At 48.5% G+C, this 25,564-nt stretch overlaps 1 protein-coding gene across 7 annotated transcripts; it reads right to left on the minus strand.

Moving 5' to 3' along the window:
- Nucleotides 1–466: 466 nt before the first annotated feature.
- On the minus strand, nucleotides 467–24,882 carry RSPH10B (radial spoke head 10 homolog B). Of its 7 annotated transcripts, none has more exons than XM_027961777.3 (20): nucleotides 24,847–24,882; nucleotides 23,011–23,355; nucleotides 21,063–21,138; nucleotides 18,912–18,980; nucleotides 16,974–17,147; nucleotides 16,683–16,768; nucleotides 15,958–16,078; nucleotides 14,546–14,722; nucleotides 13,392–13,551; nucleotides 12,653–12,774; nucleotides 10,246–10,435; nucleotides 8,782–8,896; nucleotides 7,512–7,591; nucleotides 7,263–7,411; nucleotides 6,634–6,741; nucleotides 5,564–5,707; nucleotides 4,789–4,914; nucleotides 3,306–3,399; nucleotides 1,843–1,948; nucleotides 467–865 (listed from the first exon to the last, which is right to left on the minus strand). In XM_027961777.3, the coding sequence occupies exons 2-20, from the start codon at nucleotides 23,265–23,267 to the stop codon at nucleotides 697–699; spliced, it is 2,523 nt and encodes an 840-aa protein (XP_027817578.1). In that variant the 5' UTR covers nucleotides 23,268–23,355; nucleotides 24,847–24,882; the 3' UTR covers nucleotides 467–696. The 7 variants fall into 7 exon arrangements, with proteins under 7 accessions (XP_027817578.1, XP_004021102.1, XP_060261705.1 ...); XM_004021053.6 differs by having other exon boundaries at nucleotides 1,843–2,041; XM_060405722.1 differs by having other exon boundaries at nucleotides 1,843–2,053.
- Nucleotides 24,883–25,564: the final 682 nt, after the last annotated feature.

The raw sequence follows: 25,564 nt of genomic DNA on the forward strand, positions 1-25,564 counted from the left end.
GGCTCTGCCACCACCTCCAGCATTTTCTGTTTCCGTTCTTCTTTTTCCCCTTTTTCCCAAGCTTATGTCGGATGATCGTTTCCTTCCTTTTTGCTAGTTTGGAAGCTTCAGGTATATTCTTATGCTTTGGGTGTCTCCTCTTAAATAACAGGACTATTAGCTGTAACACTTTCCTAACAGAGACATCAGGTCTTCGGGTAACCTCCAGCTATGCCGCTGGCTCTTTATCCTTGTTGTTCGGCCTCTGGTCCGCACAGCGTTGCTTGCTATGCTGTGGGAACGGGTGGAGAAGGACCAGGGCAGAGGCCACGGGAGAGGCGGCACCTGAGGGACAGGCAGGATGTGGACACAGCGCAGTCACCACAGCAAAGGAGGCATGCAGACTCGGAGAGGGTGGGGCTGCAGAAACGTGTAAAGGGCTTCATCTGCTCCCATTGTTTTCTAGTAGGTTTTATCAGATACTAAGTTTAATCACCAGTGCTATATTTAATTCAGAAAAAAGAAACAATACATGCTCATTCAATACCCCCATGTGTGTATTTTCATTCAGCTAAGCTATCAAAACATAGGCATTTCGGTGATCCGACCACAGAAAGCCTAAACCCAGTAGGCCCAAACCCCAGTTTTCAAGAAACACTCACGGTGTCCTCCTTTCACACCTGCCTGTTCTTGTGGACCGTTTACAAACAGTGGCATCTACTTTTTCTTTTTCTTGCTGGTGATGGATTTGCTGGACACCACAGTGTCCTCTTTCGGGGGGCTCGGTGTGAAACTCGAGGAGGGGGCATCCACTGGTTCCTTGATCACGGTGATGTCCACCTCGTAGTCTTGTCTTTTGGCCTCTTCCTCTCTCAAGCTGTTGAGCCTAACAAGAAGCAAACACAAGAAAGTATCTTTTTTTCCTTTGAAATGTCAAAACCAGTTTTTATGCTGTCATGTGGTATAAAGTAGTCAATACCTGGATCTCAACAGTGTTTGTCATCACTTTGCCTGAAATAAAAAGTCACGCCATCGACGTCTCGTCAGTTCAGACTGCACACACCTTAGGTGGCTTGTGAAGTACTTGTCTCTGCAGCAACTTGGCTAGTGAGCAGCCTTTTCAAAGTCCTGCTGCGGCTGTTCTTAAGTCTAACGCTCTCCTGCAAAGGCCAGCAGGCTCATGATGCCCTTCACAGGTGAGCATCCGCACTCGAGACTGGCCTGTATGGGACTGAGCCTGGACACTGCGGCCATGCCTGCACGCTTACCACACCCCAATCACTGTTCTTACTGTTTCAGAAACACGGGCTCCCTCGGTCCTCACAGCAGTCCTACGAGGGGTCACCCCTACCTCCACAGGGGCAGAAATAGGCACATGGGGACAGACCTTGCCCAAGGTCACCCAGGTATAATAAGTGGTGGGGCTGGGATTTGACCGGGGGCAGTCTGGGTCTATGTTATGCTGTGTCCCTGTGGATGCCTGGGGACAAGGGCGTTGTCGCTCCCTTAGCCAGGACAGAACAGGCAGCCACGGGTTCCCAGCCCCACACAAGGGCATGCTGCTCTTTGGAAGTTGTAGACTCTTGTGTCTGTGTGTGTGTGTTTTGTTTTTTAATTTATTTGGTGGTACCACATCTTTGTTGTGGCATGTGGGATCTAGTTCCCTGACCAAGGATCGAACCCAGGCCCCCTGCATTGGGAGCGAGAAGTCTTAGCCACTGGACCACCAGGAAAGACCCTGACATCATAGCCTTTTAATGCAAGTGTTTGGTCCTGAAGCTCAGGGTGAACGCAGAGGACAGGAAAGAAAGATGACCGAGAACCCAGGAGGGAGGGAGGGAGTCAAGAGGTTTATCGCGTTACCTTGCTTCCAGCTCCTCGTTTTCCATCTTCCTCTGAAGGGCTGTTGCTTCATTTTGCAGCCTGTTTTCCTTTACTTTCTCCTTGAGGGTTTCTTCACGTTTATGTGCTTGGAAGAGAGTGTTCACAAAAAAGACGTACATATTACTGATCCATGTGCTGAATTTTTCCTTTTGTTCATCCTTGGATTTTTCTTTTTTCCCTGCAAGAAAGGCTGGTTGAAATGAACATTGATACAGTCTTGAGTAACGTTGGGAGTGTGCGTTCCCGTTCCCGGTTCTGTCACTAGCTGTGGTGGGCTGAGTGTCCTCGTCCCCCACAAGAGTGATGCTGTGCTCCTCATGGGTTTGTGGGTGTTAAGGGAATGCAAAATGCTTCAGGGACCCCCCGGAACAAGGACGGCATCAGCTGACCCCAGCTATGATGGTCAACACTTCCTTCAGGCCTCCTGGTACCTATATTTTTTTCTAAAATAGCTTAACTATTTCGGTTTTCTAAAATTAAAATCTTAGAAAACTTACAACATTCCCATATTTTCAGAGAAAGGGGAAAAAAACCTCTTGGCTTTTGACTACATTGTCTTTAAAGGTAGTTTTAAGAAAAAAACGTTAAAGGATTTTAACTCTGAATTGAGTAAGAAGGTAGGTAAAATTACTGACTTGATAAGGAATATAGCTTCACATCTACTAAGGCAGCAGACACCCACTCTGGAATGTGTTTAAAATAGTTGATTCCAGGAGGATAACGCTTTGGATAGTTCTGTAATATCAGTAAGACTGGGGATCTGTCAGGATGGCATTTGTTTTTTGATTGTGTCTATTGCTTCGATTCTTGGGCTCTTTGACGGCGGGGATGGGACAGGAGTGAGGGCGCAGGGCCTGTGGAAACGCAGGGCTCTGTGAGTAGAGCAGCCTCCGCCCCAGGAGCCCCTGTGAAGGGCCCAGAGCAGAAGACATGGGGAGAGCCTTGATGCCAGTGCCAGAGTCTATGAGGGCAAAGGGGCACGAAAACCCAGCCACAAAGACTGGCACACCAGTGTTCACAGCGGCATTCTCCATGGCAGCCAAAACTGGAAACCACCCGAGTGTCCATCAGCTGACGAGTAGGTAAAAATGGGAAAGAGCCGCACAACGGAATACTACTCAGCCATACAGAGGACCAGAATACTAATATGCACTGCCACATGAAAGAATCCCAAGACAACTGTGAGTGAAAGAGGCAGGCGTAAAAGACGGATGATTCCGTTTATATGAGGTGTCCAGAAAAGGCAAATCCGTGGAGAGAGCGAGCCGCGGGCACCAGGTGGCCCACAGGCGCCCCCAGCGCTCCAGGCGCCTCACCCACACCTACCGCCACCCCGAGGCCGGCTCCCCGCGGTGGTGACATGGCTGTACCTTTTAATAACCGTGATGTCATTTACAAGCAACAGCTTGCTAGTACCAAGGTTCTAGAATTAAAATACTCACCAGTTTGAGATAAAAAGAAGGTCAGCCCTTTGCCTGCAGATTTAAAATTCACTTTGGAAGTTTTTCCGTCACTTACAGATTTCTTGATTTGGGGCTTTTACGTAAAAAAAAAAAAAAAATTAAATTTAAAAGAGAAATCATAAAGCAAACTATGGCTTCTGCATCATCATAGACGAACACTAAGTTTCTATGTCGTAAATAATCAGAAAAGGATTCACGAGGCTGACATCCTTACGCTAGTTTGACTGTTTTTAACCTGCATAAAATTTGACTTTTTAACCTGTATATTGGCCCTGTTAAGGAAATGAGGAACAGAGCTGCTGTATCCACTGGAAGGCTCCTCCCCCAAGAAACCAAACACGGGACACTGCACCCTGGTCTGCTGGGAGAATGTTTCTTAGCCACCTCTCGGTGGCTGTAATCACCTCACACACGCTGTATGCACCCACATCTCTGCCTCCAGCAGATCTCACCCTTGAACCCCAAACTGCCTCCAGCTGCCCGTCGCTGTCACGGCTTGCACGTCTCCTCAGGCACCTTAAGCTAGCACGTGTGCAATCCCAGCTCCTTAGGTTTTCCCCCCAAAACTCCTCTCTCCGTCGAACCCTGGTCCTCCCCTTCACGATAGACGGCAGCTCTATCCTTTCAGTTCTTCAGGCCCCAAAAATCTTAGAATCCTCCCTGCCTTCTCTTTCCCTCTCAAATTCCGCAGCACTCAAGAAACATGGGCAGATGATCCCAAGCGCTTCCTCACGGATCTGTCCTCAGCCCAGTGGCCGGGAGCTGACCGGCCGCCCTGCTCACGGGCCTCCGTCTCTCTCCAGCCGGGCGCCCCTGGCCGGGCGCTGCCTGCCCCGGTGCACCTTCCTGGCCCGCCCCGACGCGGCTGCCCCGGCTGCCACGCTTCCCGCCCAGCCACCCAGACCCACTCCCGCCTCAGGGCCTCCACGCAGGACAGACTCCCTCCGCTGACCAGCAGCTGCGCTCAGGGGCCACTTCCTCCCAAGACCCCCCCTCCGGCCACCCTGTCACTCAGCCTCCACCGCCCGCCCCGCTTCTCGTCACACCCCCGAGGCCTGAGTGTGAAGCAGCAGAGAGCACTGCAGTGGCGGGCGCACACCCTGGAGCGGGACTGCCCCAGCGCCGCTGCTCAGCAGCTCTGGGACGCTGGGCGAGCCACCCTGCCTCTCTGTGCCTCAGCTGCCCCCTGGAGCTGACGGCAGCACCCACCGGGCGTCTGGGCCTTGGATGAGCGGGACCCTGGCAGCGCGTGGCACCGGCTGAGCGCCCCACAGGCGGCGCCGCCTCCTGTCCCTGTACCACCACTTCCCTTTCTTCCCCAGAAGGCGAAGCCCACGAGAGGACAGGCCTCCTGCTCCTGCCAGACCCCGGGCCCCAGAGGTGCCCTCACCGCACAGCCAGCGCGTGCCCATGGCTGATGCCGCAGCCTCGGCTGTCTTCCCGGTTGCCTGTCAGTACACACCTCTGACTTCCTTATCTTGCTGATGTCGAGCAGGACACCCAACTTGCTCGAAGATGACTTGGTGCTGCTGAACTGAATGTCGGATTCCTGGCTTGCTATTGCGCTTGGACTCCTGTTCTGGGTGTCCTGACCAATGACAGACACACAAGAGGGCTTCTGGTTTCCATGGAGATGCACAGGCCTTTAATGCAGTATAACTGACTTACGATATATGACACCTAAAGCGCACCGTGACGGTAAGTACGGACGTGTCTACACCTGTGAACCCATCACCTGGGACAGTGAACGTGCCCATCGCCCCAGATGCTGTAAGCCTCGGGGTCCACCCAGTGCTCCCTGCCCCCGAGGGTGTCAATAGGCCCTCTGACGCTTGTTGACAGAGCTCCTTTAGCACGGCTAGGAGTCTGCTTCCTGGGTCAAGACCAGGAAATACATTTCCCCTAACTTACAAAATAAATAACGTAAGGGACCTTCCCTGGTGGTCCAGTGGCTAAGACTCTATAACGTAAGGGACCTTCCCTGGTGGTCCAGTGGCTAAGACTCTGAGCTCCCATTATAGGAGACCTGGGTTCGATCCCTGACTGGGGAACTAGATTCCACATGCTGCAACAGCCAAATAAATAAGCACATTTTTTCAATAATAAATAAATACTTTAGGACTTCACTAGTTCTTTCCTGAAAGGTTACAAAACCCCAAGATAGTTCTGGTGACGGTTTAACCATTCCAGAATAAAGCCCTTCCTTACTCTGTCAATTCTAAGATATTATCTGATACCTGAGCTGTCACTGGGTAAGTGCTTGCAGCTTTGTTAACAGACAGGTCATCGTCTGGGAAATCTGAACAGAATTTAGTTGCTGGCTCAGGAACACAGATGAGGGCGAAGCTTAATAGAGCTTCAAAGAATTCCAGGAAAACCAGCTGAAATATAAGAAAATATAAAAGGGTCAATGCTAACACAACTCGAGGTGGGCCAGAGGCTCTTCTGGGTGTTTGTCTCTATCCTCCAGGAAATGCCACCTTGTTCAGCACTCAGATGCCACAGGAACACACCGGTTTGCAGTAAAAACTACAGCCTTTAAGAGATCTATGAGGATGTATGTTCTCTCCTTAGGTTTCTAAGTCACTTTTCTATCTGATGGGAACATGTTGCTGTATATTCACTCATCGAGGACTGTCACGATAAGAAGTATTTCCTCTTTTCCTGAACAACGAGAGAGGTGGCACCCGTGACAGCTGACACTGGAATGGCTAAGAGACCCTGAGACGGCATGACCGTGTTCTGCACGGAAGCAGCACATGAGTTGGTGAGGGGTAGACTGGGAAAGGAAGACTGTTGTGGTTTGAACTGCGCCTCCTTGGAAAAGGGGTTGGGAGTCCTAAGCCCCAGGATCCTCAGATTTACAGATAATCAAGCTAAGCTGAGGCCGCTAGGGTGGGCCCCAGTTCAGTATGGCAGCCGTCCTCATAAGAAGAGGGAGACCGCGGCCCCGAGACAGGCACACAGAGAGAAGACGACCAGGACGGGCCAAGGAGGGGGGCCTGGAGCCGACCCTTCGCCACAGCCCGCAGCAGGAACCAGGCCCACCAGCAGCTCTCTGATGCCAGCCTTCAGAACTACAGGCAAGAAATGGCTTACACAAGCCAAAAAAAAAAAAAAGAACGTGGGGGAAGGTGTGCATTGAGTACGAATGTTCAGAGGCAGGAGTCTGGTGGGTGTGACCCGGTGGTCAGACCTGGGCTCAGGGAGGCGGCTGTGCTGGAGACAGGATCTTGGTCGTTGGTACCCAAGGCAGGACAAACAGCCTGAGTTGGATCTGGGCCGTTCGTGACACCTCTTTACAAACCTCAAGTTCAAAGTTACTGTCGATTCCATCATACATGGAAGGGTTATCCTCTGCTATGACCTCCACAAACTTGGTTGCTGTCAATTCTTTATTTATCATCTTAAAGCTCTGCAAAAGAAACAGCCAATCAAACCATAATGGCTGCTAACTACAAACAGATATCTATGTACTTTTAAAAATGTCACAGTCCCGCTGAAGACGAGAATGAGGGGAAAATGCATGTAGGCAGGGCCCTCCCTCCACACTGACCCTTCCCTCCAGACTCTGTCCTAAGAACCCGGAAAGCCGGGTTCATGTCCCCAGGCTCGAAGAGTTAGGAGAATTCCTCCCTTGGAAACCTGAACATCCTGGAGAAGAGGTCTATGGACAGTGGGCTGAGGGGTGTGGAGGGGAGCTGGGGCGGTTTCCTGGCTCGCTTACGCCACAGTGAAACCCAGTCCTGGACCAGTGCTGCTCATCCACAGAGTTTCCCATCAGCCTTAGCATGCCACAGTCCTACCTGTGCGTGGACAGCCCAGGTGCACCACTCACTTGTTCCTTGCACATCACAGCTAGACTATTTTGCCTTTCCTAAATTAAAACTCAAAACAGCCACAAACAGAAAGCCACGCTCCACCGTGGGTGGTTACCCGCAACATCCAGAGGAAGTGTCTCATGTTCATGGTGAGCTCGTGGGGAGGGGCCGCGTGTGGTCTGCAGTGCGCCGTGTAGATCTCCCAGCACTTGTCCACGTAAGTCATTGAATAGAGGGTCCGCTGGGCCTCGCAGAATAAATGGCCTGAAGACGGAGTGGAAACACCGACACTCAGAATGATGATTACAGAACTCGACATGGGAAACAGTTAAGGCCCATGCAATCCTGCAGGTTCTGTATTTACCTTTTACACGGCAGGCATTGGGGAGGATGTTCTCATTCATCACTTTTTTAAAGCACAGAAAGAGCGATGGGCTTCGGTCTCTGCGGTTAAAAGGAAACCACCATCACGCCTCCGTCCAGGAGATGGAACTTAGTCCCCCGCTCCTGGAGGGCCGGGTGGACCTCGTGACTGGCTTCTCTGCCAAGTAGACCGGGCACAGAAAGGGGAAAGCAGTAAGTCTGCTCTAGAAAACCTGGCTGACAGTGCTGAGTCACGTGCTCACAGGTAACACTGCCAGTGATGAGACAGACTGCTGTCAGGAACTGCTGATATTCTGGGGGTATTCTTCCCCCAAACCCATAACCTCAGGGTGATGACAGAAAAACATCAGCAAAGCAAAATCGAGGGATATTTCACAAAATAACCAATCAATATTCTTCCAAAGTGTCAAGGTCATAAAAGACCAAAAAAAGAAAAGATCACAGTTGTAGGGGACTAAAGAGCCAAGTCAAAGGAAAACACCCTCATCCTGGGAAAGACTAAAGACAAGGAAAGGGGGCGGCAGAGGATGAGACAGCCGGATAGCATCACCGACTCAATGGGCATGGATTTGAGCAGGCTCGGGGAGATGGTGGAGGACAGGGAAGCCTGGCATGCTGCCGTCCATGGGGTCGCAAAGAGCTGGACGTGACCTGGTGACTGAACAGAGATAGGACAACGAAACAAGGTGCGACCCTGCATTCGGTCTTGGAAGAGACAAGTGAAAACCTCAGGAAGCCCTAAGAAACTCTGAAATTCAGTTAACCAAACGGTAGCGATGTTAATTCCTTCATTTTAAGAAGTGCACTGTGATTCTGTAAGACGCAATCATTTGGAGAAGCAGGATGCAGACTATAAACCAATACTCTGTTAACTTGGCCACACTCTTGAACGTCCACAATTATTTAAAAATCAAAGGCTTTTATTTAAAAAAAAAAAAAAGACGCAGTATCGAATTTGTTCTGAGAAAGACAAGAAATTCTAAGGAAGAGTTGGTGGTGACTATTTCAGAGTAAAAAACTTGAGGGCTATTTGCAATACTGACACGTGACCTGCATCGGAAGGGTTTTCACAGTTTTTAATTTTGTTTCTCATGGTCTGGGTGGCTAACGTTTGTAAGAAACTTTTGTTTCTAATACTTCAAGGGTACGAAAAATAATCATGAATATCCGAGGAAAGAGAACAATATTATGACAATCGTGACGGTTCGCTCCGCCCCCATCCTACACAGGGGCCCAGAAGGAGAACTTACTGGTATTCTTTGTGATGAATGTGGTAAGCCAGCTGCAAGAGGTAGTTCAAAAATGTCCTCAAAAGTAATGTGGTAAATGGAGAGTGAATTTCTTCCACTGGTATGTCGTTATTGGCTAAAAAAAGAAAATTGGAGAGGACGTTGACGGCTGAAAGGGTGAAGAATCCACCTGCCCATGCAGGAGACACAGGAGATGTGGGTTCCATCCCTGGGTCAGGAAGATCCCCTGGAGGAGGAAATCGGCAACCCGCTGCAGAACTCTTGCCTGGAGAATCCCATGGACAGAGGAGCCTGGCGGGCTACGTGATTAATGCTGCTAATTTTTACTGGGTTTGAAGTATGTTTCAAAAACTAAAATTTGCAGTTGATACACACACAAAGAACACCAAGTGAGCAAATGCCATTGGTAAATGCCGCCCATAGATTTGCTTGACGCACAGGTATTAGTTGCTGAAACGTGTCCGACTCTTTGTGATCCCATGGACTGCAGCCCTGCAGGCTCCTCTGTCTATGGGATTTCCCAGGCAGGAATACTCGAGTGGGTTGCCATTTCCTCCTCCAGGGGATCTTCCTGACCCAGGGATCAGACCCGGGTGTCCCATGTTGCAAGCAGATTCTTGACCATCTGAGCCACCAGGGTTGATATTAGCTCTATCAAGTAGGTAATTTGAGACCTTCGAACCTGCCTCCTACAATTCAGCTATAGGGAGTAAAACCCTCAAAACTGTTAATTTTACTGCATGAAATTTTTAACCTGAAATCAAGCCCAACCTAAAATTACCTAAAGCCCTTTCTAGACTATTCCAAGCCCTCCCTGATCTTCTCTGCTTCTGACCTTACAATTTGGTGTTTTTTTAATATATATAAAAACTATAGACCAGAGGACATATGCATATGTATAGGACAGCATACTCTGTCACAGAGATATTTAATTATGAGTCACTGAGGCTTGGTGGGTTTTCAGGGAAACGGTCAGGGATTGGTGGGTACTGACACGGTAAAAGGTATTACTGTGCATGTCCTGTATGCCACCTGTATAGCTAGCATACTCTGTAAAGAGCCGGATGGTAAATGTTTTAGGCTTTCTGGGCCAGAGAGTCTGTGCCATAACCACTCAGGTCCGGTTTTGCAGGGCAAGAGCAACCACAGACAAGACATCAACAAGTGAACAAGGCTATGTTCCAATAAAACTTTATTTACAAGAACACCCAGTGGGCTGGATTTTGCCCATGGACCCACTTTGCTGACCCTGCTATGGATGGTCTTCATCTACTGCTGTTATTTCACTCGATTCTGTCTTCAGTTGCATTTTAAGCACCTTGGGAACAAGCCCACGTGTTGCTTCCTGGAATACCTCTCCAGACATGTGCCTTCCTTGCTCCCTCAACATTTCCTAATTGGCTTCAAGGTGCTGAGATGTTACACGACCCTTTAGAACAGACAGGAAGGACCTGGAATACTCACCACCGAGTACTCTGTCCATATCAGCAAGGGTTATGTTATGGTGATGGAACCTGCAGTCTTTGAGAAACCTCCAGAAGTGAAGTTTTGTCATCAGAAAGGTGTTATCCAGGGAGCGGTCACAGCCCAGACTGCTGTAAAAGTTGTAGATTCTTCTCAATTCTGTAATGTTTCTTAAGACAGCATATTCTACCTGAAAAGAGAAAACCACACGAATCTTCAACTGACCTGATAAGAACCACGGTAAAAGAAAACTTGCTTTCTAAATTAAACGGGGTCACGCATGCAGTAGCATTCGCCTCTTACCACTCACTGTAAGAGCTCAGGGAATGTTATAGTCTCCCTAACCATTCCAAAGTCAATAACATGCAATTTCTGAATGAGAAAGTGGAATTACTTTCCTATAGCTCTGTCCTATTCTACCCTGATTCATCCCGTCTCCACGGCAGGAACAAAAGTCTCTTGTCTACAGATGAATTGCTCAGGGGTGAAGAAGCCGCCTGCCAATGCAAGAGACGTCGGTTTGATCCCTGGGTCAGGAAGATGCCCCTGGAGGAGGAAATCGCAACCCACTCCAGTATTCTTGCCTGGAGAATCCCATGGACAGAGGAACCTGGCGGGCTACAGTCCATGGGGTCGCAAAGAGTCAGATACGACTGAGCAACTGAGTGTGTACAAACACACACACACACACCCACACACACACCCACACACACCCACCAATATCCCTCATGGACACAGGCACAAAAATCCTCAAAATAACAGCAAGCCAGGGACTTCCCTAGTGGTCCAGTGGTTAGGACTCCGTACTTTCACTGCCAAGGACAGGGGTTCCATCCCTGGTTGGGGAACCAAGATCCCACAAGCCACATGGCCAAAACTATAAAGATTTTTTTAAATTAGCAAACGGAAGGGAGCCAATATATAAAAAAGAAGAATACATCAGCACCAAGTGGGGTTTATCCTGCGATGGCTAGGCTGGTTCAACATGTGAAAACTCAGTGTAATTTATCCTACCACATAATCATACCAATCCATTTGGCAAAAACTGTTAATACCCCTTCATGATAAATACCCTCAGCAAATTAGGAATAGAAAGGAACTCCTTAACCTGACAAACAGCAGACAGAAAAACATACAACTTACATGCCACGTAATGCTGAAAGCCTGAAATAGGCGACAGTCACAGTCACTGCTTTGCTCGCCACCCCCTCTGTCGCCATTCACCGTCTATCATTTCTCCCCAGGCCCTCAGTGGCCTTATGCTGCCCCCGGACTCCTCAGACCCACAAAACTGCAGCCTACACAGTGTCCTGTTTCCCCAAACCTTGAGTCCCATGCATCACCCTCTGAAAAAAAAAAACATCAGAAAATGTGAAGACTGGGATTTGGGGTCCCTATGGAGACAGGGAAGTCCCAGCCGGGAGGCTCCATCAGGCATGTATCACTCTCAGCATCAACTCCTGCCTTTGAAAATTCAACTCAATTGGATAAGCAAGTGGAGTTGGCCCTATTCCCTGCTCCAAAGGACACGGGATTTTCTTCAGGAAGCTGAAAATCTAGTCGATATCACAAGACACATATACAGGAAGGAAGTCTCCTTACAGAACAGAGTCAGGGAGGGACAAGAGACGGATTCAAGGACAAAGCGGCCTGGAAGGCCGGTGCCTGAGCTGAGCTCTGGAGAACTGAAGAGTGGGCTGGACTTCACAGTCCACGATCCTCAGGTGTAAACAGCTGGTTGGGATTAGACACATGCTTACGGAACGAGGTCCAGCTACACATAATTTTTTCTCTAAGTATTTCGACATTGTGAATAATTTCTAAGGGTCTGAAGTTCTTTTGAATCCCAGAAGCCTATGACAACACACAGCAGAATTAATGTCCTCCAGAGTGAGGTGACCACAGCCTTGGCCTTCAGACCAAGCCAGAGGGGCTGGGGTTGACTGACCCTTGGGAAAAAAGTGAAAGTGAAAGTATTAGTTGCTCGGTTGTGTCCAACTCTTTGTGACTCTATGGACTGTAGCCCGCCAGGCTCCTCTGACCACAGGATTCTCCGGGCAAGAATACTGGAGCAGGCTGCCACTGTCCATCTGTAGGGGATCTTCCCAACCCTGGGATCAAACCCAGGTCTCCTGCATTGCAAGAGATTCTTTACCATCTGAGCCACCAGGGAAGCTCTGGGTAATTCACGGGGTCTTTCCATCGAACTTCCTTTTTCTCAGGAAGCCGGCTCACTCACATGAGATTCTAGAAAATTAAATGAGAGGATATTTAAGCCCCAGGTGTATAAAAAATACTTGATACAGAACAGCAGTCATCAACAGTATCTCCCCAAGACTATGGAGAGTTTGCTCAGATTTAAGCCCAATATATATATATATATATTTTTAACAAAGAAGGTTTTTACCTGCTTCTTTTCTTCTGACTGGTCTCTCTCGGGGTACATTTTCAGCAATAAACTGAGATCCAGCTCGAGGCTCGAGCCTAACAAGGAATTACTTTCATTGCCATCAAGCTTTCTCATGATTTCTAGCAAATGAAGGCAAATACAGGGGATAATTGTGAAAAGCAATATTGAAATGTTTCAAACGTTATGTCAAAATGATTTTCTGTAAAAGTGTGACATAGGAGTATTCAAAAACCTACAAGAAGGCAGTTGTGGGGACTTCCCTGGTAGTCCAGCGGCTAAGACTCTGCACTCCCAATGCAAGGGGCCGGGGTTTGACCCCTGGTCAGGGAATTAGATCCCATATGTCCCAATTTAACAAAAGATCCTGCATTTGTAACTAAGACCCCTCACAACCAAATAAATGAATCTTTTATATATGTATATTTTTTTAAAGACAGCAGTTGCTCACAGGAAACTTGTGTTTTCTTCTGAAATATTAGGTACATGTTTTGATATCAGTGATAAAGAATCTGCCTGCAATGCAAGAGACCAGGGTTCAAACCCTGGTTCAGAAAGATCCCCTGGAGAAGGGAACGGCAACCCACTCCAGTATTCTGGCCTGGAGAATTCCATGGACAGAGGAGCCTGGCAGGCCCATGGGCTCACGAAGGGTCGGACAGGAGTGAGCAACTAACACTTTAAGTTTGATGCACTGTTACCCGTCAGCCTCCCTCCAGCTGGAAGCAGACGCTCCTACCAGCACTGATGGAGGGCTTGCACTGCTGGCACTTGAAGGCACCCTCTGAAGGCGAGTTCGGGTAGCTCATCACTTCCCCGTCCAGATTCGGAAACACCACTATGTGATCCTTGGAAAACAGGCCATCATACACACGCCCATTCTTGAAGGTTAATCGGCCCTGCAGAGAGAAAGACAGCTGTTTGCAGCTTAGGGAAAGATTTTTAGAAACCACTGGTAAATCTACATCAATATCTTTTCAACAGTTGGGAAGCTTTCATTTGTTAAGAACTGCACTCAGTTCACACAGAGTCAGGCTCATAGAGTCTCAAGTCACAGCGTAGATCTTCTCTTCCAACTCCCCTTTTCCTTTCCTCTCTCTGTATCTCCCCCACCATCTCTCCATAACCCTGAGCACCCCTAGGTCACAGAACGTGGCTTATTAAATAATGACCAGCAGAGGTGCCTATCGCAGAATGGGGACTTATCTTGATATTTGTCACACCCAGGCCAATAGTTGATCTGACTCAGAGGTGGGCAAATGACCCAATCCAGCTCAGTAAAGCTAAAGACATGTGTGGAAAATGTCTATGAAAGAAGTTTCTTCTCTCCTTCTACTTAGTGGGGTATGTAGGTGAGAAGCCTGGAACCACAACAGCCATCTTGCAGTCATGAGGGAGGAGCAGCATAATAGTGACGCTGACATGGTAGGAGAGACGTGGATGGATGGAAGAGAAAGATTTAAGCTAGATTTTCTGTTACTTGCAACCAAAACCACCCTAACATACACATACACCACAGACTAATTAAATAAACTCTAAATATACAGGAAATTGATGATACGTTAGAAATTACTCTGGTGGTGCAGATGGTAAAGAATCTTCCTGCAACGCAGAAGACCCAGGTTCAATCCCTGGGTTGGGAAGATCCCCTGGAGAAAGGAATGGCTACCCACTCCAGTATTCTTGCCTGGAGGATTCCATGGACAGAGGAGTCTGGTGGCCTACAGTCCATGGGGTCACAAAGAGTTGGACATGACTGAGCAGCTAACACACACTGAATCATCTTAAATCGGTAAGCTAGGCTACGCAGAATGGCTGATATAGTTTCCTAGGTAGAGAAAGTCATGCCTTTACATAAGCTTCGAGATGCAACCTTCACAGGTCTGTACTTACCATGCCGTGTTTTTTATTGGAGACCCACTCTCCCTCATACACGGCTCCGCTGGCATAGTAGAACTTCCCATGGCCATGGCGGTATCCGTTCACAAACTCTCCTACGTATTCGTTTCTCAAAGGATACTGCGAGTAGGGGATTCTCTTTAGAAACCATGTGTGTGTGCCAAGGCCGTTCTGAAAAGAAGGCAAATTTCCATGAGAAATACTCAAAACATTTCCTCTTTGTACCTGAATCTATTCAAATAAGGTATGACTCAAATACAGGGGCTCACGTGAAGGGGCAAAAAGCATGGGGATTGGGGTCGCATAGACTCCGTCCTCACAGGAGTCACGGGACTGATGAACTTACCAGTCAAAGAACCTAACTTGTGTGCGAGACCTTTAGAGAAAAGTAAATGCTAACAAAACAGCGCTTTTTAAAAGGTTGATTTAACCACAGAAAGAACGGAATCGTGATGCCATCAGCAACACGGATGGACCTAGAGATGACAGGACCTGGACTGAAGCCAGAAAGAAAAAGACAAACACCGTAAGATACAGATCATATGTGCAATGCAAAATACAGCACAAGTGACTGTATCTACAAAACAGACTCACAGAACAGGCCTGTGGTTGCCAAGGGGAAGAGGGAGTAGGGGAGGGAAAGACTGGGAGTCTGGGATTAGCAGATGCAAACTGCTACTTATAGAATGAACAGACGATAACTTTCCACTGTAGTGCACAGGGAACTATATTCGGTAATCAGTGATACACCATAATGGAAAAGAATATGTATACGTGGATAACTGAATCACTAAGTCATCCAGCAGAAATTAACACAAAGCTGTCAATCAACTACACGTTAGTAATTTTTTAAAAAAAAAAAAGAGGCTGATTTAGGGGCTTCCCTGGCAGTCCAGCGGTTAGGACTCTGCACTTCCACGGCAAGGAGGATGGGCTCAACCCCTGCTCAGCGAACTAAGACCCCATATGCCAGGTGGCATGGCCAAGCAACACAAAAAGGAAAAGAAAACTGAAAATTGTTTAAAGGCTGATTTAGTCGAGTAATCATCACAGGAGTTTCTAAATTTAACACTGCCTGAATTTCAGATTGCCACACGATACCCAAGAAACAAATCATGGGCTGAGAGTCAGCAGAGCGCCTGCCGCTGGGTTGCTGCTACTATTGTTACACGGGGGCTCGGTTGTGTTTGACTCTTTGCGACCCCATGGACTGTAGCCCACCAGGCTCCTCTGTCTGTGGGAATTCCCAGGCAAGAACACTGGAGTCGGTTGTCATTTCCTTCTCCAGCTTATCTTCCTGGCCCAGGGACCAAACTCACATCTCCTGCACAGCAGGCGGGTTCCTCGCCTCTGAGCCACCAGGGAAGCCCCGCCTCTGGGCGTGTTCTGCGGAGACCCGCTGGTACCTGGACCCCGTGCCTCCACTGACCGGTGTACTCCTCGTTAGTCGTCAGCCACCTCATCCTACCTTCCCCGTGACGCATGTTGTTCTCCCACTGACCCTCGTATATGTTCCCGGACTTGTAACTAGGGCCACAAACCAAACAGTTAAAACCAGTTATCTCATGTTCATTTACCTTGAAGGACTTTATCTTAAACTTTCTCCCTAAACACCTCTGAAGAAATCCAGCCCTTGCGCCCATACAATCTTCCCTGTATTTGAATTCAGTGGATAGGCATGAGGTTTGCAAAAGCAACTCTCCCAGGGGTGGGGGTTGTGGAGGGTGGGTGGGGGGAGAATAGGTCACTGTATAAAACCTTTTGATCATTAAATTATCTGACAAAGTGGATAAGAATAGCGCTTTTTTCTTTTTTAATCTTTTAAAAACAATTCCCTATACTATTATGGTTAATACTTTGGTTAATGCTAAAATTAAAATATTTAATTAAAATAATTGAAACCAAAATATTGGTTAACATTTTGCCCCAGATATTTTATTTCTTTGCCCAAAATATTTGGCTCCATCAGCTGAATCTAAATATTCCACCCTGCTTATACAGCAAATGTATTCTCTGTAAGTTCTGCACCTTATCTTTAAATAGCCTCAGGGAAAAGCTATCTGGGGCCACAAATGCTTTTCACTAGCACCTGAAACATGGCAGGGGAGGGGAGCAGACCGCAGATACCTACCATCTTATCCCCCAGCCCTTTCTGATGTTGTATATCCAGTCTCCTTCATACCAAGAGGTGCCCTCTTGATTATAATAAATGGAGCCCTAGAACAAGGAATACAATTTAAAAAAAAATCAGACCTCATAAAACTGGTTTTTCAAAAAGGTAAAGATAGAAGCGTATGATTTTAGGGCATCTGAAGGATGTGGAGATGTCATCCTTACAACATCTTCGGTAAGACGTAAAACCGGGCTCATGCTTCCGGTTTGTGACTGAGGTCGTGGTCACGTGTGTGGCTGCCTCGCCCACCTTTCCGTGTCTCTTGCCATGGCACCAGTGGCCGATGTAGGACACGGGCTGGGTGCTGCACTTGAACATGCCGAATCCGTGCCTCATGCCGCTGACCACCTCTCCTTCATAGGTGCTGCCATCTGGCCACGTGAAGACGCCGTGGTTCATGGGGACGTTCTTCACAAAGTCGCCCTGTGGCAACACGGCCATCAGAAAGAAGCAAGCGGGGAGATCCCTCACCTGGAGACGCAGAGACCACGCCGGCCTCTTTTCCCAAGGCAACGGCTGAGTACCCCCTGAGCCCCAAGCCCCCTCCTCCCGTCCCTGCACAGCCCAGCCTCCCTCACCGCGTGCCGGCACCGAGCAGAAACCAAGGTGGAATGAACGACCGGGAAGGCTGTGAGCCGACAGAGCTCCAGGAAGCCGGAAGGAGACATGGTGCAGGGGCGCCTCCCAAGCCTGGCCTGGCAACTCTGGACTCTGTAACCCGCCTCAAGGGAGACTAATTCACTGCTTCCCAGGAGATGCTGACCATTAGCCAGGCTCAGTGATGGCCGGTGGAAACTCCAACACTCTGCAGACACATCAGCTGACTGCCTGCACCAGGGGTGCCTTTCAGATAATCCCCTGTGGTCGGGGCCCCGGAGGGGTGCATAGCACGAGTTCCTGCACATCTCAGCCTGGAGGCTTTGGGTTCCTCTCCAGGAACGTGAGCCTCTGGAGGTGAGATCTCACCAGACGTCCCAGGAGGCCAGGGACCTTCCTGAGCACGCGTCTGGGAGAGCAGGAACCCTGCCCGTAAACCCTCCTGACTGGGCTGGTATGTGTGTTGGAGGAGGCAGCGTCTACCGGAATCAGCCCCACCTGACCTTCCAGAGATGATAAATGAACCAGAGGCCAGGCCAGGCGGCAGGGTCTGGGGGAAGAGATGCGTTCCTGGGAAAGCCTGGCCTGAAATGGTAGTTGGCACCCAATCCTCTGCTGCCCTGGACCTTGGGTGCTCTCTTCCCTCCATGATGGTGATGGAGGACGCCCTTCCCTCGCTCTGCCCAGCCCCGTCTCCCGCTTCCCAGTCCACTCAGCTGCCCACCTGGCCCAGACATGCCTGTTTCCCTCCTGGGGCTGTTTGAGTATGTCCATTAGGCCCTCCATTTTAAATACTTTCATTACAACTTATAAACACCATGGCGTTAGCAGCTCTGCAACTGTGATTTTCAGAGCAGCATTTCAGGCCTACCCACATTGTGCAGACACCAATCTAAAAATACATACTCCCCTCAGCCCAGCAAGATGGGATACGTGAAACCCATATCACGGAACATAAGTAGCCAGTAAAAATCGATTGATCTCAGCCAATGGATGTGATCTGATCTCTAGAAAAACACAGGGGCAGAAGAGAGGGTATAATGAACTATCTCTGGGACTTCCCTGGTGGCCTAATGGCTAAGACTCTGAGTTCCGAATGCAGGGGGCCAGGGTTCGATCCCTGGTCAGGGAACTAGATCCCAAAGGCTGCAACTAAGACCCAGCACAGCCAAATAAGTAAATAAAAAGTAAGTAAATAAAGTACCTCTGTTTATAAAAAGGTGGGAGAGGCTGAAGAATGTCTCTAGAATATACAGACAGAACTGGAAACTGGTGACAGTTTCCAGAGGGGCCCCTAGAGTAACGACTTACTTGTCACCTCCGTTCTTTTGGTCTGTGGATTTTTTTAACCCGTGTGGTGAGCAATTTTTATGAAACTCGCTTTTTTTTCTCTTCCTTTTGGCTGCATTATGCAGCAGGCCAGATCTTAGTTCCGCAACAAGGGATCGAACCCAGGTCCCCTGCAGTGGAAATGCAGAGTCCTAACCACTGGACCGCCCAGGGAAGACCCTGATACTAGCTAGGAACCTGTGGGAACCTACCGTTAAATTACATAGTTAGTTTAGAACTGCAACATATTATACACTTTACCTCGTATTTCAATCCATCAGCCCAGATGTAAGTCCCCTGTCCATGCATGAGTCCTTCAGAGAACATGCCCTTCAAAACAGAACAAAGCCTCAGGCCCAATTTTGATTTCATATAACTCCCACCCAGGGATTCAGCTCTTAAAAGGGAACCGTGTTCCACAAAATGCTGGTCCAGCATTCAGCTGGGAGCTGGCACCGCACTGGCGTCCATCTGGTTCTAAAAAGGATCTGAGGAGTCCAGAAAAACCTAGGTCCCTAAAACTGACACCAGGCGGTGCTAAGCAGTTGTTAAACTGAGCTCTGAATTCAGCCTTCCTCTCCTAACTAAGCTGTTGGAAAACCACCATTCAAAAGAACTCATATGCTTTGGGTTTTGCATTTCCAACTTTAAAGGTTTTTCTAAAAATTATTTACACCAGATGTCCTCAGTCGCTCAGTCGCATCCAACTCTTTGCAACCCCATGGACTGTACCCACCAGGCTCCACTGCCCTTCGAATTTTCCAGGCAAGAATACTGGAGTGGGTTGCCATTTCCCTCTCCAGGGGATCTCCCTAGCCCCGCGACTGAACCCGAGTCTCTTGTATGTCCTGCACTGGCAGGTGGATTCTTAACCGCTGAGCCACCTGGGAAGCCCCATCTAGACTTGATGGGACTGATTAAACCATCATCTGGATATCAAAAACGACGACATTTTCAGTGTCACATTTTGTTTTCTCTTATTGGAAATTGTCAGTATTTATCCCAAAGGCAGATGGGACATTTTAATGAATACTATTCAACCATAATAAATGGCCTTTTTTTTTTTTTTTTTTTGGCTTTACTCCCTGGCTCATGGGATCTTAGTTCCTCAAGCAGGGGCTGAACCTGGTCCCTTAGCAGTGAAATTGTGGAGTCCTAACCACTAGATGGGCAGGGAATTCCCATAAATGGCATTTTTAAGGGTTTTTTACTACACAGGACAAGAAACACGTTAAGGGGAAAAATCAGGGTATTGAAACCCATGCCTTTTGACCTCAACTACAAAAAAATCTGTTCTCCTACAACAAGCACATATTTCTTAGATAATCTCAATGAATGAATGAATACCTCCACTGTAGCCTCATGGATAAACACGCACAAAAAAAAACCCCAAAATACCCCCAAAGTATCTAACAATTGTGGCATAGCTCTGAATGTTAAATCAGAGCACTATGCAATAATTAAAATACTAATTATGGAAGAGAGAATGGGGAGTTAGTGTTCAATTCAGTTTGGGAAGATGAAAAAGTTATGGAGATGACGGCTGACCAAGAAGGTGGATAGACTTAACATTACGGAAGTGAAAGTCGCTCAGTGGTGTCGACTCTTTGTAACCCCTCTTGGACTTCTCCAGGCCAGAATACTGGAGTGGGTCACCGTTCCCTTCTCCAGGGGATCTTCCCAACCCAGGGATCAAACCCAGGTCTCCTGCATTGCAAGCGGATTCTTTACCAGCTGAGCCACCAGGGAAGAATACTGGAGTGGGTAGCCTATCCCTTCTGCAGCGGATCGTCCTGACCCAGGAATGGAACCAGGGTCTCCTGCACTGCAAGTAGATTCTTTACCAACTGAGCTATCAGGGAAGCCCAACATTATTGAAATTTACACTAAAAAATAGTAAATCTTCTTTCTTAAATGGTAAATTTAATGTACATTTTACCACAAACTTTTAACTTATGAAAAGCATACATCAATATAGCAATGTAGTCCTAAGTGAAAAAAAAGATTCAAGATGTTATCTACAAAATCAACACGCCCACGTAAAAATACCGATTCATCCATTCAGGAAATAAAAGGGACACAGAAAACTGAAAAAATTTATGGCAAAAGGATGCTGGGATTTTAATTTTATTCTTTGTTATTTACTTTAGTGACCTTAATGTTGTTTGTCCAATAAATAAAAATCAGGAAAAGGAAAAGAAAATCTAAAACTGGGAGAAGGAAAAAAAATCTAAAACGATTATTTCAATTGTTCTGAGTCATGTTTTTGCCTTAAAATATGTACTCAGAGTTCACAATAAAATCAGCATTAAGTATTCTGGAATTGGAATCAGAGGACGTTTCCGAAGACGCAAATCTAAGATGATCACCCCACACTGTCTGCCTTGCCCAGTCCCAAAACGTGTAACTCACCCGGTAGGTACAGCCTCCTTGGAAGATGGCAAACCCTTCTCCCTCATATAGTCCACGGACTTTTTCCCCTTCGTAGCTGCAATGACATAAAGCTCAAGGCAGTGAATCATGTGAGGAAACGCCAGTGACTGGGGGTTATAACAGAAAAGCAGTATCAGTGAAGACGTGCAAACGATCTCTCATGTTCCCCCAACAAGCATCACCCCCATGCCCCCAGGACCACTGTGTGCCTGCCCTTTCTGAGCACTGGGGCTTGGGCTGTGAACAAGTTCCTGCCCTCAGAAGTTTATGGTCCAAAGAGGAGAGACAGACAATCAAAAGGAAACAAATGAACACGATAATTCCAGACCACATTCAATTTTTGTGAAATAAATGGTCGGGGAAGGCGACCCTGAATGAGGAGGAGGTTACCTGGTAACAAAGAACCTTGAGAAGAGGATCCCTGGGAGGAGGGAACTGCAGGTGCCAAGGCTCTGAGGCAGGAAAGAGCCCGCTGTCTCAAGCTCAGCTGCATGGCTGGACCACGCTGAGGAGGGGAGTGATGGGAGGGAGACCAGGGGAGGCAGAAGCTGGGTGGGCAGGCAGGTGGGCTGAGATAAAGACTTGCCATTAAGTACAAAGCTCTAGAAGGAATCATGAGAGGGTTTTCAGAACTGGGTTGGACAGGACCAGACTCACATCTTAAAAAGATCACGCTGGCTGCTTCAGAGAACAGACTTGGGGGGAGAGTGAGCTGCTGGGAGGGAGCAGTGGGCAGTGAGAGAGATGAAAGCGTTGGGAATATTCCGGACAGTTTTCCATCTGGGGTGTGAAAACATTCTGGAAATGGACAGTGGGGATGGCTGCATAACGTGGAGAGTGTACTTAATGCCTCTGATTTACACATAAAAGGATTTAAAATATGTATATTTCACTAGGATAATTTTAAAACTTTTTTTTAAGATATATTCTGGATGTAGAACCAATATGGCTTGCTGATGTGCTGGCTTTGGGCAAGGGAGGTGCCAAGAACAGTGCCCACATTTTTAGTTCCAAACTGATAACGTGTGACTTTATCAGCTTGCTCACCTCCAGGCTCTGAGGCGAGTGAGGTGGAAAACAAATGGACCTGGAACAGCCCTGACCACAGTGGGCGTATTCCAAGAATCCAGAGAAGAGTAAATGTTAGAAAACCTAGGATGAGGAGATTAGTTCTACGACTTCAGGCCTGGATGTAGGGAAATGGTGATGCCCTAAGAGAAACAGGGATCAAGGGATGAACCCACAGCTGGGAGAGAAACAGCAGCATCCAGAGAAACCTTCTAAGGTGCGAATTCTCATTTATTTCCCCCCATTAAGAACCTGAGGCTCAGAAAGGTTCGGCGATGGGGCTGGCATCCTAGAGCTAAGACTCAAATCCTGACTGTGGTATTTCAAGTCCTGCAGTCTTTGCCTTGGGATGCAAGATCAGTGGACGATGTCTAGTGGGCATTAAAAAAAATGAACCAAAAACTCACGGAGACGGAACAATGCCAAAGGCATAGATGTTTACAGTCGTCTAGGGAGATAGAAGGAAGGAAGGGAAGTCGCTCAGTCCTGTCCGACTCTTAGCGACCCCATGAACAGCGGCCCACCAGGCTCCTCGGTCCATGGGATTTTCCAGGCAAGAGGACTGGAGTGGGGTGCGAAGTAAAGCTATAATAAGAGATCACCCACAGACAGAGAACAGACAGCATGGAGGTCGGAGACACGGGAAGGTGGAAGAGGCAGCTCATTAAATCACCATGCAAGAAAAAAGGAAAGTCAAGACTGCCTGGTGATCCCGTGGCTAAGACTCTGTACGGGCTCCCAGTGCAGGGGGCCTGGGCTCAGTCCCTGGTCAAGGAACTAGACCCCACTTGCCGCAACTAAGACCCCACACAGCCAAGTAAGAAAAGAAAGAAACATTTAAAAGAAAGGAAGAAATCACCTTTCTACTATGAGTTTGGTCAGAACGGGCTCTTCATACTGGGTGGCATCTTCATTTGGCACACTGTCGCTTTTGGCCTCTCTCTTGCCTGCCGGGTCCTTGAGCGGCACGTCCAGTGGTGGCGCGGCACTCGGCGACGCGTCTTGCCTGGCGGCGCTGCCATCTTGTTTGGCAAACTCTGGATAATCGGAGGGAGACGAGGGAGAACGGGCGGATTTGTCCCCCTTTTTATCTGCTCTTTTCTTTTCTTTCACCATGACCTTTAGAAGACCTAAGGTTCACTTTATTTATCCAATGACTCCTTCAGTTGAAAGCTGTGTGTTTCAAGGAGTTGGGGAGTTTTATCTGAAAAATAAAAATTATGTCTCTGAATACTTGAGGGTTTCACTCATCGTTACAATTTTAGTCTTTTTAAAAAGCTATTTATATTTATGGATTTGACTGAGCCGGGTCTTAGTTGTGGCATATGGGATCCAGTTCCCCAGCCAGGGATGGAACCTGAGCCCCTGGCATTGGGAGCACAGAGTCCTCGTCACTGGACCACCAAGGAAGTCCCTACAATGTTAGTTTTACAGCCCCAATGTCATTATCATTCTCTTCCTACAGCCTGAAAAATTAATTACGAGGATCAAGTATCACCAAGTTATAAAATGCAATTTCAATATTGCATTGTCCTAAGATTTTTTAAATTAGAACCACCATCTATCATTTCTTTTCAAAGAGTGTTCCAGTGAGAAGGGCAACCCTTTGTGGGAAAAAAGTATCAACCTAACCTCTAAAATCTTACCTACCACCAGCTCATACTGTAAAAGCCCCCCTGTACGTCCCCCTGGCAAAGTGCTCAGGAGCTGAACCCAGGCTTCTACATTGTCCCCTTCCCAATGGTCCTTCTGCTTCAGATGTCAAACAGGAATAATAGTAACTTTTCTGTGTGCCGCGATTCATGGGGTCGCAAAGAGTCGGACACGACTGAGCGACTGAACTGAACTGCGCTGCTTATAAGGATTAAATAAGACGATGCACAAAATCAATTAGTCTGTCACTTTCCTATTTTCAAACTTGCAGCCATCGGCTACCTACTCCCTGGGACAGCATGACAACAGGTTGAGGCCTCCTATGTCAGACAAGAAACCTTGTGTTAATCATTTGCCCGAGGTCCCAGAGCTGAGGGGCGGGGCTGCAAAGCCATAGTATTCGTGGCCCCCCAAAATTGGCCCCACTGAAGACATCCCAGTACGTCAAGCAGGAGGCAGAGGTGAGTCCGGAAAGGCAAGGCAAGACCCTTCTTCCTGTGCCTGAGGCGGGCAGTGGCCGCCCCACACCCTCTGCCTGCCTGGCACCCTCTGGTCACCTGATTTCCGCTCACTCCCTCCAAGCCCCCAGGCTCTGCTCTCACCAACATGGTCCTGCTCCCCTCTTCCTTCAAAACCCCATCACCCTTTCCAGCCCTGCACCCCCACCTCAGGACTGTCAGCCAAGCAAGCCGCTGAGGCTTCTAAACTCGTCTTTACTACAGGCTTTCCGCTCCCCCATCACCGAAGTCTGAACTACTAATAAAGCAAACTTCCCTTCTCTTGGTCTGTTTCTTACCAACTTTGGCGTATCTTCTGCTCTCTCTGAGTTGAGGCTGTATTACGGACCGTTCACTTTCCTTAGCAGGAGAGGGGCTCGCATTCTCTGGGCCCAGGCTCCCAGCTCGGTCCTGTCCCTTCCTCCGCCCTCCCCACCCACAGCTCACCGGCTCGGGCCGAGGAAGAGCCGAACCTGGCCGTTAGGCCAGCTGTGGCGCAAAGACGGCCGCACGCCTGGGACTCCGGGTCCCCCGGAGGCACTCACCTCGGTGGAGACCCAGAGAGGATCCGGCGGGACAGCGGCAGCAAGGCGTCCGGACCGGGTGGTCTCCAGGCAACCACGGGCCCCGCCCCGCCCCGATCTTAAAGGGGCCGCGGCACGTGCTTCGACCTTCAGCTGCTGCTGCTGCTGCTAAGTTGCTTCAGTCGTATCCGTGTGTGCGACCCCATAGACGGCAGCCCACCAGCCTCCCCCGTCCCTGGGATTCTCCAGGCAAGAACACTGGAGAGCAGGTAGTAATCTGGAACCCAAGTGACCTGGGTTTTCCCTCCTCTGCTAATTGCCCTGAGGCCTCTCAGGCTGTATCTTCTCCTTAACACAAGACTAACTCAGAAACTCAGGGGTTACTCTTTCATAACTGCCATAAACAAGTTACCCCAAACTTACTGGCTTAAAGCAACATAGATTTATCATCTCAGTTTCAGGAGAAGTCCAAAAGGATCGGGTCCCTTTGGCAGCTCCAGGGAGAATCTTCATATTTCTAGAAGTCACCTTCCTCCGTCTTCGAAATCAGCATCATTTATCTCTCTGGCACAGCAGGGGAAAATTCTCCATTTTTTAGAAGACATGGGCTAGACTGGGCCACAGAACCAACCCAGGGCACGCTGCCCCCATCCCACCACCCTCATCCCACCACCCTTACACTGGCAGAGCCCCTTTGGCCACCTAGAGCAAGTATTCAGGGGTTCTGGGATTAGTACAG

The sequence above is a fragment of the Ovis aries genome, chromosome 24 (assembly GCF_016772045.2).
Source record: "Ovis aries strain OAR_USU_Benz2616 breed Rambouillet chromosome 24, ARS-UI_Ramb_v3.0, whole genome shotgun sequence".
Taxonomy (NCBI): domain Eukaryota; kingdom Metazoa; phylum Chordata; class Mammalia; order Artiodactyla; family Bovidae; genus Ovis; species Ovis aries.